This window comes from Scyliorhinus canicula, chromosome 11 (assembly GCF_902713615.1).
Source record: "Scyliorhinus canicula chromosome 11, sScyCan1.1, whole genome shotgun sequence".
NCBI classification, from domain to species: Eukaryota; Metazoa; Chordata; class Chondrichthyes; order Carcharhiniformes; family Scyliorhinidae; genus Scyliorhinus; species Scyliorhinus canicula.
The window spans coordinates 156545803-156562718 of record NC_052156.1 but is presented as its reverse complement, the minus strand read 5'-3'; the positions used below and the strand labels follow the sequence as shown (position 1 = coordinate 156562718).

The 16916-nt window shown below is 44.4% G+C and overlaps 1 protein-coding gene across 3 annotated transcripts in view; it reads left to right on the top strand.

Annotated features, from left to right (window-relative positions):
* The first annotated feature begins 1163 nt into the window (after window positions 1-1163).
* Window positions 1164-16916, top strand: part of mkln1 (muskelin 1, intracellular mediator containing kelch motifs) — a 162830-nt gene continuing 147077 nt past the window's right edge. For all 3 annotated transcript variants that reach the window (XM_038811817.1, XM_038811816.1, XM_038811820.1), the window contains exon 1: window positions 1164-1280. In XM_038811817.1, coding sequence (XP_038667745.1) covers window positions 1198-1280 — 83 coding nt within the window. In that variant the 5' untranslated portion in view covers window positions 1164-1197. The remainder of the gene's footprint in view (window positions 1281-16916) is intronic.

Sequence of the window (16916 nt, the reverse complement as noted above, 5' to 3'; positions counted from 1 at the left end):
TATGGATATGGGTGAGATTGGGTATATGGATATGGGTGAGATTGGGTATATGGATCTGGGTGAGATTGGGTATATGGATCTGGGTGAGATTGGGTATATGGGTATGGGTGAGATTGGGTATATGGATCTGCGTGAGATTGGGTATATGGGTATGGGTGAGATTGGGAATATGGATCTGGGTGAGATTGGGTATATGGGTATGGGTGAGATTGGGTATATGGATCTGGGTGAGATTGGGTATATGGGTATGGGTGAGATTGGGTATATGGGTATGGGTGAGATTGGGTATATGGATCTGGGTGAGATTGGGTATATGGGTATGGGTGAGATTGGGTATATGGATATGGGTGAGATTGGGTATATGGATATGGGTGAGATTGGGTATATGGATATGGGTGAGATTGGGTATATGGGTATGGGTGAGATTGGGTATATGGATCTGGGTGAGATTGGGTATATGGGTATGGGTGAGATTGGGTATATGGGTATGGTGAGATTGGGTATATGGATCTGGGTGAGATTGGGTATATGGATATGGGTGAGATTGGGTATATGGATCTGGGTGAGATTGGGTATATGGATCTGGGTGAGATTGGGTATATGGGTATGGGTGAGATTGGGTATATGGATATGGGTGAGATTGGGTATATGGGTATGGGTGAGATTGGGTATATGGATCTGGGTGAGATTGGGTATATGGATCTGGGTGAGATTGGGTATATGGATATGGGTGAGATTGGGTATATGGATCTGGGTGAGATTGGGTATATGGATCTGGGTGAGATTGGGTATATGGATATGGGTGAGATTGGGTATATGGATCTGGGTGAGATTGGGTATATGGATATGGGTGAGATTGGTATATGGATCTGGGTGAGATTGTGTATATGGATCTGGGTGAGATTGGGTATATGAATTGACTGAAGCTGAGAACCTTTACGCTGTTTGTGAATGAGTAGTAAGAACGCCACTCCCCAGCCCAGCCCCTCCCCTACCCCCTCCCTAGCCCCCCCCCCCCCCCCCCCCCCTTCACCCCCTCCACCCCCTCCCCGGCCACTCCCCCAGCTCCACCCCCTCCCCGGCCCCAACCCTTCCCCCTGGCCCCAACCCTTCCCCCTGGCCCACCCCCTCCCTGGCCCCGCCCCTCCCCGGGGTCACGTGCCGCCGAGCCGGGGCCGCCGCCGCTGCTGCTGTAAGATGGCGGCTGGGTTTGCGGAGAGCCGGGCGCTGACTTACTGCGTCCACAAATGGTCCAGCTACTCCTCCATCTACGTCCCCGAGTAAGTACTCGGCGTTGTTTGAGGCACGTCTCGGCCGGTTCCCAGGCGCACCCCCCTCCCCTCCCCCGCTGGCGATCGCTCCTTTGTCACCTCCAGCGGGGCCCGGGCTGGGCCGGTGAGGCCTCGGGCTCGCCTAGCGCCTCCGCCGGGGCTCCGAGCCCGTCCCGGGCTGCAGGGGAGTTGGTGGGGTGGGGTGGAAATCGGTTTCTACATGTTTTCAAATTCCGTGATTGCAGCTCACGACGGCTTCAGTTTGTAATTGAATTTGTTTGAAGGTGGAGTTGAATTGTGCAGCCTGCGATGGGGGAGGGCTGGTTGTTTGTGGTGTGATTACCAGCCTGTATCCCCCTCAACAAAAAGCTTTTATTCCCCCCCCCCCCCCCCCCCATTCTGTCAGCCATAGAGATGAATGGAGCTGGACATTTCTGCCCAGTTTCCCTCTTCCCCAGTCTCACACCCGTGCTTCTGTAACGATACCCGATGCAAAGCAACAGGCATTTCTTTTACAAATAAATCTCTTCAGTCCCGCTAACCAGCAGGTTTCATGCATCTGCACACTGAAAGTCCAAGTGTAGTCGGTGTTTCTTCAGTTAGTTGGGAACTTGTGGGTTACTTGTCTCCTCAGCAGAACAAGGGGGTTTGCCCTCCCTAGTTGTTGCAGAACTCGAGCAATTTGAAAATTGCTGTTGGTACGGTCGGTAAAATTAATCAGAAGCAAGTTTTTGCTTGAGGCCAATTGTAGCTACTTCAGTCAACTCGATGTGTACTTGTATCCCATTCGAAGGATGTTGCAAAACAGTTTTTCTGTGGGAATTGATGCGATTATTGACATATGGTCTTTGCAATGTGCCAAGTGCCTGCAAATAGTGCAAGCCACTTCAAATATTTGGGTATGCTGGATACACAGCTTCTTAAAATAAATAAAGCCAGCGCATTACTGGTGGGTACAGATTTTTAATATGTGGGCAATGATTGACATTTCTTTAATATGAATAAAAGTTGAACTTGAATTGGCTCTCTGTTCTCCGTTGGTGTGATTGTTGTAAAACTTGTATGTTTCTCCAATGGCTTATTGGTGAGTGTTATTTTTGGAAAGCACTCTGATCACCAAGTTGAATACTTTGTTGACTGTTGAACACTCAATTGAAGGCTTCAATGTCGCTGTGCCACATAGCAACTTTTCACTATTTTACGAGTGTTGGTTGTAACGGTATCCTTTTTACCTGGGTCTTGCAAATCAACAGCAGTGTCCTCTCCCAAGTCTACTTGCCCAGTATCAAGATGCTAATCACTCAAAACCAGTTCTGCTGGGCATATGCCTGACTCCAGTTTACACTACTTTGGCATGGTGGTGGCACAGTGATTAGTATTGTTACCTCACAGCGCCAGTGACCTTGGTTCAATTCCCGTCTCGGGTCAGTGTCTGTGTGGAGTCTGCACTTTGTCCCTGTATCTGCGTGGGTTTCCTCTGGGTGCCCTGGTTTGCTCCCATGATTGAAAGATATGTAGGTTAGGTGGATTGGGCATGCTAAATTGCTCCTTCATGTCCAGTGATGTACAGGTTAGGTTATGCAGATAGAGGAGTGGGCCTAAGTAGGGTGCTCTTCTGGAGGACCAGTACAGACTCGATGGGCTAAATGGCCTCCTACACTGCAGGAATTCTGTGATTCTACTCTGAACTCTGTCTCGTTAGGCGAATCCCTGGAGGACAGCAGGAACGCTTTATGGATGTCCTTAAAGAGGTCAGATATCCCTCTGACTCATGGGAGACTCTGGACTGTGAACACATCAAGTTACTTTATTGGGAGTGTGCAGAGGTTGGAGTGAGGGTGCAAACCTCCAAACATCCCATCTGCCCAGTGCTGTTAAGTACTATGGGGTGGTACAGTAGCACAGTGGTTAGCACTGCTGCCTCACAGCGCCAGGGACCTGGGTTCAATTCCAGCGTTGGGTGACTCTGTAGAGTTTGCACTTTCTCCCGTGTCTGCGTGGGTTTCCTCCGGGTGCTCCGGTTTCCTCCTACAGTCCAAAATGTGCAGATTGGGTGGATTGGCCATGCTAAATTGTCCCTTCGTATCCAAAAAGGTTAGGTGGGGTTACAGGGATAGAGTGGGGCCTAACCTTGGGTAGAGTGCTCTTTCAGAGGGTTGGTGCAGCCTAAATGGGCCATATGGCCGCCTCCTGCACTGGGTTGTATGATTATTTACCCCAAATGTGTCCAGGTCTGCAGGTTGCTCATTTAAAAAAAAATGTATTTTATTACAAACATGTATGAAAACAGGTCACAGCAAATATACACCCCAGGAAACAAACTTCCCCGCAATCAGCTATACAGTCTGTCCAATTGTTTTCCTCATTTGACTGCCCCCTTTTCACTCCCATTCCCCATGATGAACAGTCCCTCAAACAGGGTCACAAACACCTCCCACCTTTCCTCAGACACCCCTGACGAGCACCTCAACTCAAACTTTATCTTCCACAATCGCAGGAAGTCGTACCGATCACGCAATCAAGCCACTACCCTTGGTGGCGATGCCGACCGCCCCTCCAGCAAAATTCGGCGCCGTTCAATCAGAAAGGCGAAGGCCACGACATCGGCCTTCCACCTCTCCATGAACTCCTGCTTCTCTGAAACCCCAAATATCACCACCAAAGGGTCCGAATCCTCCTCCTCCTCCATTACTCTGGCTAAAACCTCGAACACTCATGACCAGAACCACCCCAATTGTTTACACCCTCTGCACCATCTTAAATTGCATGAGGCACATCCTTACACAAGAGGAGGTTCCATTTACCCTACGCAGTGCCTCACTCCGTACTTCCCAATTGATCTCCCCTCCCAACTCCGCATCCCATTTCTCCTTGATCTGTACCACCCACTTGGCTCCCTGCTCCCCCAGCCACTTGTACATGTCCCCAATTCTTCCTGCCTCTTCCACATCCGGAAGCTGCAGGTTGCTCATTGGACTTATCAATCACATCCATCAAACTAGAGTGGAAGCAAGGTCTCCTCGAACCCAAAGGCACCTGGGTTCACTTTTTTTTTGTGGAAATTGTTTTTATTCTGAGCTGACTAGTGGGATGCTGAAGGGATCGGTGCTAGGACCCCAGCTATTCACAATATATATATTAATGATTTAGATGAGGGAACAAAATGTAATATCTTCAGATTTGCAGATGACAAAGTTGGGAGAGAGGATGAGTTGTGAGGAGGATGCAGCAATCTGTCAATGTGAAACAAATGGCAGATGCAGTATAATTAGGATAAATGTGAGGTTATCCACTTTGGTAGCAAAAGCGTGAAGGCAGTCTATTATCTGAATGGCCATAAATGAGACCTGGGTGTCCTCGTACACCTGTCACTGAAGGTAACCATGCAGCAGGCAGTAAAGAAGGCAAATGGCTTCTTGGCCTTCATTGCAAGAGGATTTGAGTATAGGAGCAGGATGCCTTGCTGCAATTATGCAGGGCCTTGGTAAGGCCACACCTGGAATAGTGTGTGCAGTTTTGGTCATCTTATCTGAGCAAGGGTGTTCTTGCTCTAGAGGAAGTGCAGCAAAGGTTTACCAGACTGACCCCTGAGATGGCGGGACTGACTTATGAGGAGAGGTTGAATCGATTAGGATTATATTCACTGGAGTTCAAAGGAATGAGAGGGATCTCATAACCTATAAAATTCTAACAGGATTAGACAGGATAGATGCAAAATAATGTTCCCGACGGTGGATGATGTCCAGAATCAGGGGTTACAGCCTGATGATATGGGGTAGACCATGTAGGACCGAGATGAGGAGAAATGTATTCACCGAGAGTCGTGAACCTGTGGAATTTGTTACCACAGGAAGTAGTTGAGGCCAAAACATTGTATGGTTTCAAGAAGCAGTTAGATATAGCACTTGGGATGAAGGGGATCAAAGAATATGGAGGGAAAGTGGAATCAGGCCATTGAGTCGGATGATCAGCGATGATGATAACGAATGGCACAGCAGACTCGAAGGGCCAAATGTCCTCCTATTTTATGTTTCAATGGTAATGACCAAATAATCTGATTTTTGTAAAGTTGATTTGAGATGAATATTGGACAATACAATGGGAAAACTCTCCTCTTTGAAATAGCACTGAGAAATATCTCATGTTGGTTAGGTAGCAGCTGGGCCTTGGTCATCTGAAAGGTGACATCTCTAACAGTGCAGCACAACCGTGCAACTGTACTGCATCACACAAACCTGGGCTGCTGCATGAGCCCTTGGAGTGGGGCTTGAATCTACAATCTTCTGACTCGGGTGAGAATGCTGCCATCTGAGACATCTTCAACATGTTTCATGCAGAAGTTAAAACATTCACAAAGGTGGGGCTTGAATGGAGCACCAGGGACTTGGGTTCGATTCCTGCAGATTATTACGTGATTATTACATTTACACAAATATTTAAGAGGGGGGGAAAAGAGAGTATAATATCGCTATTAAAGAACTTTCTTTTTATAAGATGCTATCAACAATTCTAGGTTCACAGAGATGTTGCATGGTTCCAGCATTTTTCTCTGCCTTTTTTAACTATCATTTTATGTTTGGATTGTAATTGGATTTGAAATTTGTGTTATGGGAAGCAATAAATTATGTACTTGTGCCTATTGCCTTGTTGGAATCATTCCACACTTGCCATTAAATAATTTTGAAGAATAAAAGCTTGCATTTATATAGAACTGTATTCATGTCAAAAATGCCCTCAAGTGGTTCACGTCCAGTACATTTGCAGAACAGTCACAATTAAAGTGGTAGACATTTTGCATGCAGCATTATCTGACATACCTCTGTTGATGACTATTGTGTAGGTTGAGAGACATGACTTCAGTGTTAATTCAACTCATACCTTGAGATTTTTGTTGTCACACTGTCACACTGTCACAGAAATAGGCAGGTAGTTACATAAATGTGTAATGTTGAAGGTAAACGGCATAGTGGCGCTGCAGTTAGCACTGCTGCCTCACTGCTGAGGACCCAGGTTCGATCCCAGCCCAGGGGCACTGTCCGTGTGGAGTTTGCACATTATCCCCGTGTCTGCTTGGGCCTCATCCCCACAACCCAAAGGTGTGTAGGATAGGTGGATTGGCCACGCTAAATTGCCCCTTAATTGGGGAAAAAAATTAAATGTAAAAAGAAAGTAAACATTTCCAGTTATTTGTCTTTCCCTGGGTTTAATTAAATGTTGTAGAAACATTTTCCCGAGTGATGCTGTGGAATGAAGTGATTTAGTATTTAATTTATACCAAAGTCGCCACTTGGTGGGTGCCCCTTTGCTCACATCAAAATAATATTTCCGAACTATGTCCACAGTAATCTGCAAAACTGGTGGCAAACGTATTCAGTGTCATGTCCAACATTGATTTCTTATATGGAACTAATTGCCATTCAACAGTATGGAAAATGAGCGGCAAGGTAGCACAGTAGTTAGCGTTGTTGCTTCACAGCACCAGGGACCCGGGTTCGATTCCTGTCTTGGGCCACTGTCTGTGTGGAGCCTGCACATTCTCCCTGTGTCTGCGTGGGTTTCTTCTTGGTGCTCTGGTTTCCTCCCACAAGTCCCAAAAGACGTGCTTGTTAGGTGAATTGGGCATTCTGAATTCTCCCTCAGTGTACCCAAACAGGTGCCGGAGTGTGGCGACTAGGGGATTTTCACAGTAACTTCATTGCAGTGTTAATGTAAGCCTACTTGTGTTACTAACAAAAATTATTATAAATTCAGTGAGCAAAATCCCAATCTTTAGTGTTGCAGGAATCGCAATTTGCATAAATGCATATTATCTTGATTTTCTGATAAAATAATATACCGAGATTACAGAATACCACCCAGGATTCAGAGTAAAAGATGTGACAAAAGCATCACGGCAAGATCAGGTTTTCAAAACCTGAGGTTTGTTGGAGGAAGGGAAGGGACTGCAGGTGATGAATAATCCACATGAAGGATATCAAAAAGAATCGGTAAGATTCTGGAAAAGAATTTGGTGTGGGAGATTACAGTGCTATCTTGATTTCAAAGCTGGTGCAATGAGAAAGAACTTCTACATCACTTATTTAGGATGTCTTCAAACTCCTTGTCACCAACAATTGCTTTTTGAAGCTACAATTGTGCATAGCAAGGTATTGCAAACATTAAATATAAATAATCAAGGAGAGATACTCTGAGAAATCCTTGCTACCCTTCAGGCGATACCATGTGCAGTTTTCTAATGAACTGAAGAGGCAGACAGGGGCCCTGTTTAATATGTCACCTGAAAGATAGCAACATCAATAATGCAGATTTTCCCCAGTACGGTTTGAAAAGTCAGCCTAACATTTACACTCTGCATTTGGCATGAAACTTGAAAAATCGGGCTAATGATTCAACTGGAAGTTCCACCTGTTGACACTATAAGGCTGGATGACATAGTTGGTCAGCAGGCCTAAATAAAGTGTCTGGAGCCAGATTATCGAGAGTGCTGATGAAGCAGAAAAAAATTAGAAGTTCTAAAGTGGAAGATATCTATTGAATGCGGAACTTTTGTCAATATCTTGGTTTAGTGTCAGTGCTGCATCATCAGTCAAATTATGAAGATTTGAATAGTATTGGTTTCTGATATCCTTCCACAAGAGATGAGAGAAATCCTGTCAACTGACACAGATGTCTGGGTGTGAAGCGGAGTTGAAGACTTTCATGGTTAATTTGTAAGTAGAAGGTTGACAATGCAGTAAGTAACTCCTCCAACTACTTGTTTCTTTTTTTTAACGGGGCAGTTTTGTGTGACCAATGCACCTAACCACATCTTTGTGTTGTGGGGGTGAGACCTACCTAGACACGGGGATAATGTGCAAACACCACATGGACAGTGACTCGGGGCCAGGATCGAACCTGTGAGCCTCAGTGCCGTGAGGCAGCAGTACTAACCACTGAGTCACTGTGCTGCCTCCGAATTACTTGTTTCCTCAACAGACCCTGTACTGATGCTGTCAAAATAAAATCTGCCGATACTACAAATCTGAAATATAAACATAAAATGCTAGAAATACTGGATCAGGCGGCATCTGTGGAGAAAGTAACCGAGCTAACGCTTTGGCCTTCTCATCAGAACTGGAAAATGTCATGTAACATGTTTTAAGCTATTGCAGAGAAAGGAATCCTGGGGGATGGGAGAAAAGAACATAAGAGAAGACCGATTACGCGATAAAAGGGCTGATGGTGAAAACGGTGCCTTTAACATTTTGAAAGCATCTCCACACATCATAGGAGTAAAACATTTTCCCCGCACTTAACGTGGTAGTGTAGCAGATTTTCTCCGCAAGGCAGTTCATCCTTTGACCCAAAAGGAAGACTTTTGCCTTGCCAAGTTCTCTATTTTCTCAGAGGTTATATGTAGTAATGGTTAACTCCTTCAATTCTGTGCTTCAAACTGACAATGCTAGACAGATGAGAACTTGACCTAATGCAAATAAATCTGAAGAGTGGATAAGTTATCAGCTGCAAGTGCACAATTCGGGACTGTTTCCTCGTTCCCTACTGCACATTCTTTAGCTTTAATAGGTGAGTGCTATATAAGTGTTTCAAAATAGTTCGTGTTTCTGTCTTAAGTTAATCTAGTTTAATGGAATTGTCTGTGGGAGGGCCTTTTCTCTTCTCTACATAAACAAAAATATGAAACAAAGTGCACGTAGCTAGTAATTACTTGACGTTCAAGAATTTTTATCCGTTTCCTCCAGTTGAAATGATTGGTATTGACCTAGAAATTATTAGCTTGAGTTTGTAAAAGTAAATGTTAAACTGGATTGGATGAACCTTTTAGTTGTAATGGCTGAAACAGGAAAGTGTTCGGATTTGTTTTTAGGCATTTGTGTGCAGATGATGAGGAAGACTGAGGTTCTTGTAGCTCAAGCTCCATGTGCTAGTTTTGAACTGGTGAGGTGGAAGGACTTATCCTAACCTGCTACACTACCATGTTAAGTGCTCAAAGTCTAGTATGTAAACTCTTCATAATTTTGTCTGAACAGCTAATTTTACGTTGGTATTTTGAGGTTGGGGTGTCTGACTCCTCCATCCCACTTATTAATGGCAGCTTGCATAATAGGCTAGTGCTTGTACCTAGGGTTGTTAGCCATACATTACAAAATTGCAACGTGGTTTTAGTTGGGGAAGCCCCCAAGGCCTTATCTTAGTTCATCCATTCAGCGAGCTGTGACAGTTCCCTCCATTTCAGCACCCAATTATTGGTGAGGATTTCCAGATTTTTGGAAAGATTTTGCTTCTCTTCTGTACTCTGTGCCATAGGTTGACTACTGAAGGAAACAGTTCTGACATTAGTCCTAATTTTATCTTCTCGCTGGAATGTCTCTTGGTTTGCCCTGCAATTCAAATTAAATAATTGGGATTTATCTCTCTCCTATGTACCAACAATATTTTTAACAAACCTCAATCTCTAATTTCTGAACTGTTCTGATTTTTTGGTGTTAAAAGCAAATCCCCTAGATTCGGGGATTCTACCAGATTCAAAAATAGCAAATGTGAAGTTCCTTATTCAAAAAGGGAGGAAGACAAAGCAGGAAACTACAGGCCAGTTAGCCTAACACTTTTCGTTGGGAAGATGTTCGAAGCTATTATTAAAGATGTTACTTTTAGAAAAATTCAAGGCACTTGGCAGAGTCAACATGGGTTTATGAAGGGGAATTCAGGTTTAACCAATTTATTCGAGTTCTTTGAAAGAGATGAAGGAGAACTGGTGGATGTACTGTACTTGGATTTCCAGAAGCCATTTGATAAGATGCCACATCAAAGGTTATTGTGGAAAATAAAAATTTATGGTTAAGAGGGTAACTATTGGGATGGATAGAATGCCGAAGAGCTAACTGGAAATCGAAGATAGCCATAAATGGGTCTTTTTCTGGTTGGCTGGATGGAATGAGTGTGCCACAGGGATTAGTGCTGGGGTCTCAAATTTTACCATTTATATAAATAACTTGGGTGAAGGGATCAAAGGTATTGTTGCTAAATTTGCTGATAATACAAAAGTAGTTGGAAAAGTAAATTGTGCAGATGTAAGGAGGCTAGAAGGGTTAAGTGAATGGGCAAAGATCTGACAAATGGCGTACAATGTGGACCAAATGTAGAATTGTCCATTTTGGATGGAAGAAGAAAACAAAAATCTGATCTAAATGGTGAGAGATTGCGGAGCACTGTGATGCAGAAGTATTAGCACTATTGCTTCACAGCGCCAGGGTCCCAGGCTTGATTCCTGGCTTGATTCCTGGCTTGGGTCACTGCGGAGTCTGCACATTCTCCTTATGTCTGCATGGGTTTCCTCTGGGTGCTCCGGTTTCCTCCCACAAGTCCCGAAAGATGTGCTGGTAGGTAATTTGGGCATTCTGAATTCTCCCTCTGTGTACCCGAACAGGCGCGGCAATGTGGCGACTAGGGGCTTTGCACAATAACTTCATTGCCATGGTAATGTAAGCCTACTTGTGACAATAAAGATTATTATTATTATTATTATTGAAGCATTTAAGAGCTTTAGAGTCTGTTCAGAGGTTTACTCGACTAATACCAGGGACAGGCAGGTTATCTTATGAGGTAAGATTTGATGGGCTTGGCTTGTGTCCATTGGAGTTTAGAAGAACGAGAGGCAACTTGATTGAAACATGAGAGATTCTGAGGGACTAGACAAGGTGAATGTGGAGAGATGCTTCCTCTAGTGGGAGAATCTAGAACTAGAGGGTCACTATTTGTTTGAAAAGTGTAGCTCATTTAAGTCTGATGAGGTGAATTTTTCCCGAAGGTCATGACTCTCTTTCTCAAAAGGCAGGTGAAACCGAGTCTTTCAATGTTTTAAAGAAGTATTAGCACTATTGCTTCACAGCGCCAGGGTCCCAGGCTCGATTCATGGCTTGGGTCACTGCGGAGTCTGCACATTCTCCTTATGTCTGCATGGGTTTCCTCTGGGTGCTCCGGTCTGAACTAGATAGATTCATGATAAACAAGGGGGTGAAAAGCTACCGAGGGTAGGTGGGAGGTTACAGTCAGATCAGCCATGACCTTGATCTGCACCAATTCTCTGAAAGAACACCCCCCACCTAAGCCCCCCCCCCAACGGAGGAAACGCATGCAGACACAGGCAGAATGTGCAAACTCCACACAGACATGGGGAGAAAGTGCAAACTCCACAAGAGTTACCCAAGTCTGGAATTGAACCCGGGTCCCTGGTGGTGTGAGGCAGCAGTGCTAACCACTATGCCACCTTGCCACCCCTTATTGAGTGATGGAGTAAGCTCAAAAGACCGAGTGGCCTACTTCTCTTTGTTCTTGTTAATATGTTTGTATGTATGTTCGTATGTAAATTTGACCACTTTGCATGAGTATCTGAATCAAAGTTCCTTGCATAAATTCAAAACAGTCGTGATCCACTTGATCATTTTTCGGCCTTCGATATGACTTGCCACGGAAATCGTGTTTTCTTTATTAATTCACCCCCAGGGTTATCTTAAAAGTTTTGTTTGGAATTTTGTCAGGTAATTTTGAAAATCCAGGTACACCATGTTGTAGGGTGTTTCACAATCCACTTGGGCTGTCTATAAAAGTTAGTGAGGCAGAATCTTCCTGCTCTAAATCTAAACTGAACTCTGTCTATTACATTGCCATTTTCTCTGGGTTTTTATTTTTGCGGAGCAAAGACACTGAGGGATATGGGCCAAAGGTCGGTATGTGGAGTTAGATCCAGATCAGTCATAATCTCATTGAATGATGGGACAGGCTGGAGGGGCTGAATGGCCTGCTCCTGTTCCTATGTTTCCTATGTTTGTGGTTGCCTTGACTGTTGTGTCTTTTTTTGGAACATGAACTATTTTGGTCTACTGCTATTTCTCCAGTGTTTGGTGACTTTAGATGAAACCTCAGTGCCTGACCGATCCCCCACTTGTCTGTCTGCCATGGGATGCATAACTGAATACTTGCCCTTCCTTTAATTTATATTGAAGTCATTAGTTAACCAAGATCAATGTTGCTCATTATGCGCTACCGCTGTGTAGTTCTGATATTCAATTTTAAATGTGTGACATTGTGAAATTGCTGATTGAACACTTTAATAATTTGACCAGATTGAAATTGTCCACACAATTGCCTAAGTATTGTCATCTTGTGAAAATATAGCAGTTTTTAAAATTTGGCTGCACAATACAAAGAGGTTTGGCCTTTCTGGAACTGTGCAAGGAGTGAGTTTGATTATTTTTTTACAGCATGCTGTGATACTATTAGGTGTAGGTGTGATGTTGATGGTATTTAATGGAAGAACAAAATGAAATAAAACCACAGAAAATCATCTTGATGTGCTCAGTCCTGCAATGAGTGATGTGTTTAAATGAAAATTGCATTTTTGAACCACAATTTTGTTTGTTTTAAAATGTGGGAAAGGCTTGACATAGAACATAGAACAGTACAGCACAGAACAGGGGCCTCACGGTAGCATGGTGGTTAGCATCAATGCTTCACAGCTCCAGGGTCCCAGGTTCGATTCCCGGCTGGGTCACTGTCTGTGTGGAGTCTGCACATCCTCCCCGTGTGTGCGTGGGTTTCCTCCGGGTGCTCCGGTTTCCTCCCACAGTCCAAAGATGTGCGGGTTAGGTGGATTGGCCATGCTAAATTGCCCGTAGTGTAAAGTTAATGGGGGGATTGTTGGGTTATGGGTATACGGGTTACGTGGGTTTAAGTAGGGTGGTCATTGTTCGGCACAACATCGAGGGCCGAAGGGCCTGTTCTGTGCTGTACTGTTCTATGTTCTATGTTCTATGTTCTATGTAACAGGCCCTTCAGCCCTCGATGTTGTGCCGAGCATTGTTCGAAACCAAGATCAAGCTATCCCACTCCCTGTCATTCTGGTGTGCTCCTTGTGCCTATCCAATAACCGCTTGAAAGTTCCTAAAGTGTCCGACTCCACTATCACAGCCGGCAGTCCATTCCACACTCTAACTACTCTCTGAGTAAAGAACCTACCTCGGACATCCCTCCTATATCTCCCACCCTGAATCTTTTAGTTATAGCTATGCCCCCTTGTAACAGCTACAGCCACCCGAGGAAATAGTTTCTGAACGTCCACTCTATCCATCCCCCTCATCATCTTATAAACCTCTATTAAGTGTCTCTCATCCTCCTCCGCTCCAAAGAGAAGAGCCCTAGCTCCCTCAACCTTTCCTCATAAGACCTATCCTGCAAACCAGGCAGCATCCTGGTAAATCTCCTTTGCACCCTTTCCAATGCCTCCACATCCTTCCTATAATACGGTGACCAGAACTGCACACAATATTCCAAATGTGGTCTCACCAGGGTCATGTATAGTTGCAGCATAACCCCGCGGTTCATAAACTCAAGCCCCCTGTTAATAAACGCTAACACACTATAAGTCTTCTTCACAGCTCTATCCACTTGAGTGGCAACCTTCAGAGATCTGTGGACATGAACCCCAAGATCTTTCTGTTCCTCACTTTCTTTATGAGCCGACCATGGGGAACCTTATCAAACTCCTTACTAAAATCCATGTATACGACATCAACTGCTCTACCTTCATCTACACATTTAGTTACCTCCTCAAAGAGTTCAATCAAAATAAGAATACTGGAACAAATAAGCAATTTCCATTGTGCATGTAAAAAAAAGAGCTGTTTGATCACTTAGCTATAATTACAATTCAGAATATGACCTCAATGCTTTGAAATGCTATGGTACTGATTCTTGTAATGGCTATACCATGCTGCTGGAAGTCTTAAAGAGCGAAGAAAAATTAAGTACACTTGATGGACACAAGTGTTGGAAATAACTGTCTTTGAAGTGAATGTTTAGGATTTAGTTGTGTGTGCTTTTCCATAGTTTTTCAGTATGGATAGACAGCAAATGTAAGCCTGACAAACTAAACTTGCTATTTAGAATAAGCTGTGACTGAAGACTTTGTTCCTTTGAGCCCTTTGAAATTATGGGTCTGAGCACAAGGTGGGGGTCAAAGCAAGACCCTGGGGTTAATCATACTGATTCAGCTGTAGATGCACGTCAGGTCAGCACAAAGGTGGTTAGCTGCGTGGTCATGCTATTCAGCAATAGCACATTATATCCCTGCGTAAGTACTGCAGAGACTATGCACTGGCTAAAGTAGGTAAAACATCTTGCATTTGGATAGTGTCATTAATTTATAACACTTCACAGGAGCGTTATTTTTTTTAAAATATAATTTTTATTGGAATTTTTTACAGAAAATATAAAACGTAACGACAAACAATGAAATGCAACAAAATAACCCCTAATAACTGTATCACCCCCAGACCGTATCGACGCATGTATCCCATCCCCCACCCCCCCAACCCCAATGAACAACAGAAGAACTTAAAAATAAATTTAAATTAAATAAACAAACATAGTCATTGTCCGCCCCCACCCCCACACCTTTTCCCTCCCCCTTCCCCCCCACCCCCCCGGGTTGCTGCTGCTACTGTCCCCGTACCCTATTGTTGAGCCAGAAAGTCGAGAAAAGGTTGCCACCGCCTAAAGAACACTTGTACCGACCCTCTCAGGGCGAATTTGATCTTCTCTAGCTTAATGAAACCCGCCATGTCATTGATCCAGGTCTCCACGCTTGGGGGCCTCGCATCCTTCCATTGTAGCAAGATCCTTCGCCGGGCTACTAGGGACGCAAAGGCCAGCACACCGGCCTCTTTCGCCTCCTGCACTCCCGGCTCCACCCCAACCCCAAAAATCGCGAGTCCCCATCCTGGCTTGACCCTGGATCCCACCACCCTCGACACCGTCCTCGCCACCCCCTTCCAGAACTCTTCCAGTGCCGGGCATGCCCAGAACATATGGGCATGGTTCGCTGGTTCCCCGAGCACCTGACACACCTGTATTCACCCCCAAAGAACCTACTCATCCTCGTCCCAGTCATGTGGGCCTGGTGCAGCACCTTGAATTGGATGAGGCTAAGCCGCGCACACGAGGAGGAAGAATTAACCCTCTCCAGGGCATCAGCCCATGTCCCGTCTTCGATCTGTTCCCCCAGTTCCCCCTCCCACTTAGCTTTCAGCTCCTCTACTGACGCCTCCTCCGCCCACAGGAGCGTTATTAAACACAATTTGACATAGCCATGTGATTAGGATAGATGGTCAAAAGCTTAAAGAGCTTTAAGGAGAGTCTTCAAGGAGCAAATAAAATAGGCAGGCTGAGTCAAGTTTGAAAGGGAATTGCAGAGCAAGGGCCTAAACGGCTTAAGGCCCAGCTAGCACTGGTTGAGTGATTAAGATCAGGTATGCATGCAAGGCCAGAGTGGAGGAAGGCTTGGAAGCTTGCGAGATTGGAAGAAGCTAAATAATGGTATTTGGCTGCATTTTGGGGATAGAAAAATAGCTCACCCAATTAATTACAAGGGCTGATTTCTTGAGTTGGCCTTGGCCAAGGGTGTGCAAACTTTAGCTTGTAAATGAGGTACCGCAGTCCAACCATCCCAAATCCTGGCATTCTGGTACTGGAAGCCGAGGTAACTTGATTATTCTTGCGCACGTACTTCTGTTATGTTTGAAGTTCATGATCCTTTACATTTAGAAAGTGACATCTGGCTGCTGATACTCTATAGCAGTGGTGGGCAAACTACGGCCCGCGGGCTGCATGCGGCCCGCCAAAGGTCTTTATGGGGCCCACCAAGATCAAGTCATAAAAAAAGTTAATTGGGGGGGAGGGGCTGTTGGGTTACTGGTATAGGGTGGATACGTTGACTTGAGTAGGGTGATCATTGCTCGGCACAACATGTGTTTCATGTGAAGTTTCTACTTTAAAATATTAATTAATAAAAATTAATTGTTTTTTTTCTTTAAATTCCTTTTATTTCGGCTATTTTAAATATTAATTTTACTTAATATACTATGCGGCCCTTTAAAATTGTGAATTTCTGCATGTGGCCCTTGCACGGAAAAGTTTGCCCACCCCTGCTCTATAGTGTGTGTTTAAACAGTCCCGAGACATACTCATGTCCTTTTATATAACTTGTATGTTGACAATTTTATGGTTTCTTAAAAGCCGGAGTTTTTTCATTGATCCATGGTACTTTTCGACAACGTTTAGTTTGGGCTCTGAATCTGGTGTTTGTTTAAGCTAGATAGCTATCAGTGATTATTAAATTAGAATGGATTACCTAGATGGGGCATGCGTGAAAGCAATATCAATAGCTTTGTGTTTAACCTCATTGCATTTGTTGATATATTATTTAAAAATAATATGCTTGGTAACTGGGCGATGCAGTAATTTAGACCTTGACCACTGGGACCTGATTCAAATCCAACCAGATAGAAGATCACCCTTGGTCTCTCATCCCTCCATTCCCTATCGCTCATCTCGTCCAGCTCACAACCCTCTGGCATTTGTGTTCATCCAATTCTGGCTTTTTGACACTCTCTGATTTTCATCGCTCTTGTTGGTGATTGTGCTTTCAGCTGTTAAGGCCCTTAGCCCTGGAATTCCCTGTCCAAGTCTCTTCCCTCTTTTGTTTTTTGTCCTCCATTAACAGGAACATAGAACACAGAACATACAGTGCAGAAGGAGGCCATTTGGCCCACCGAGTCTGCACCGACCCACTTGAGCGAGCACTTCCACCCT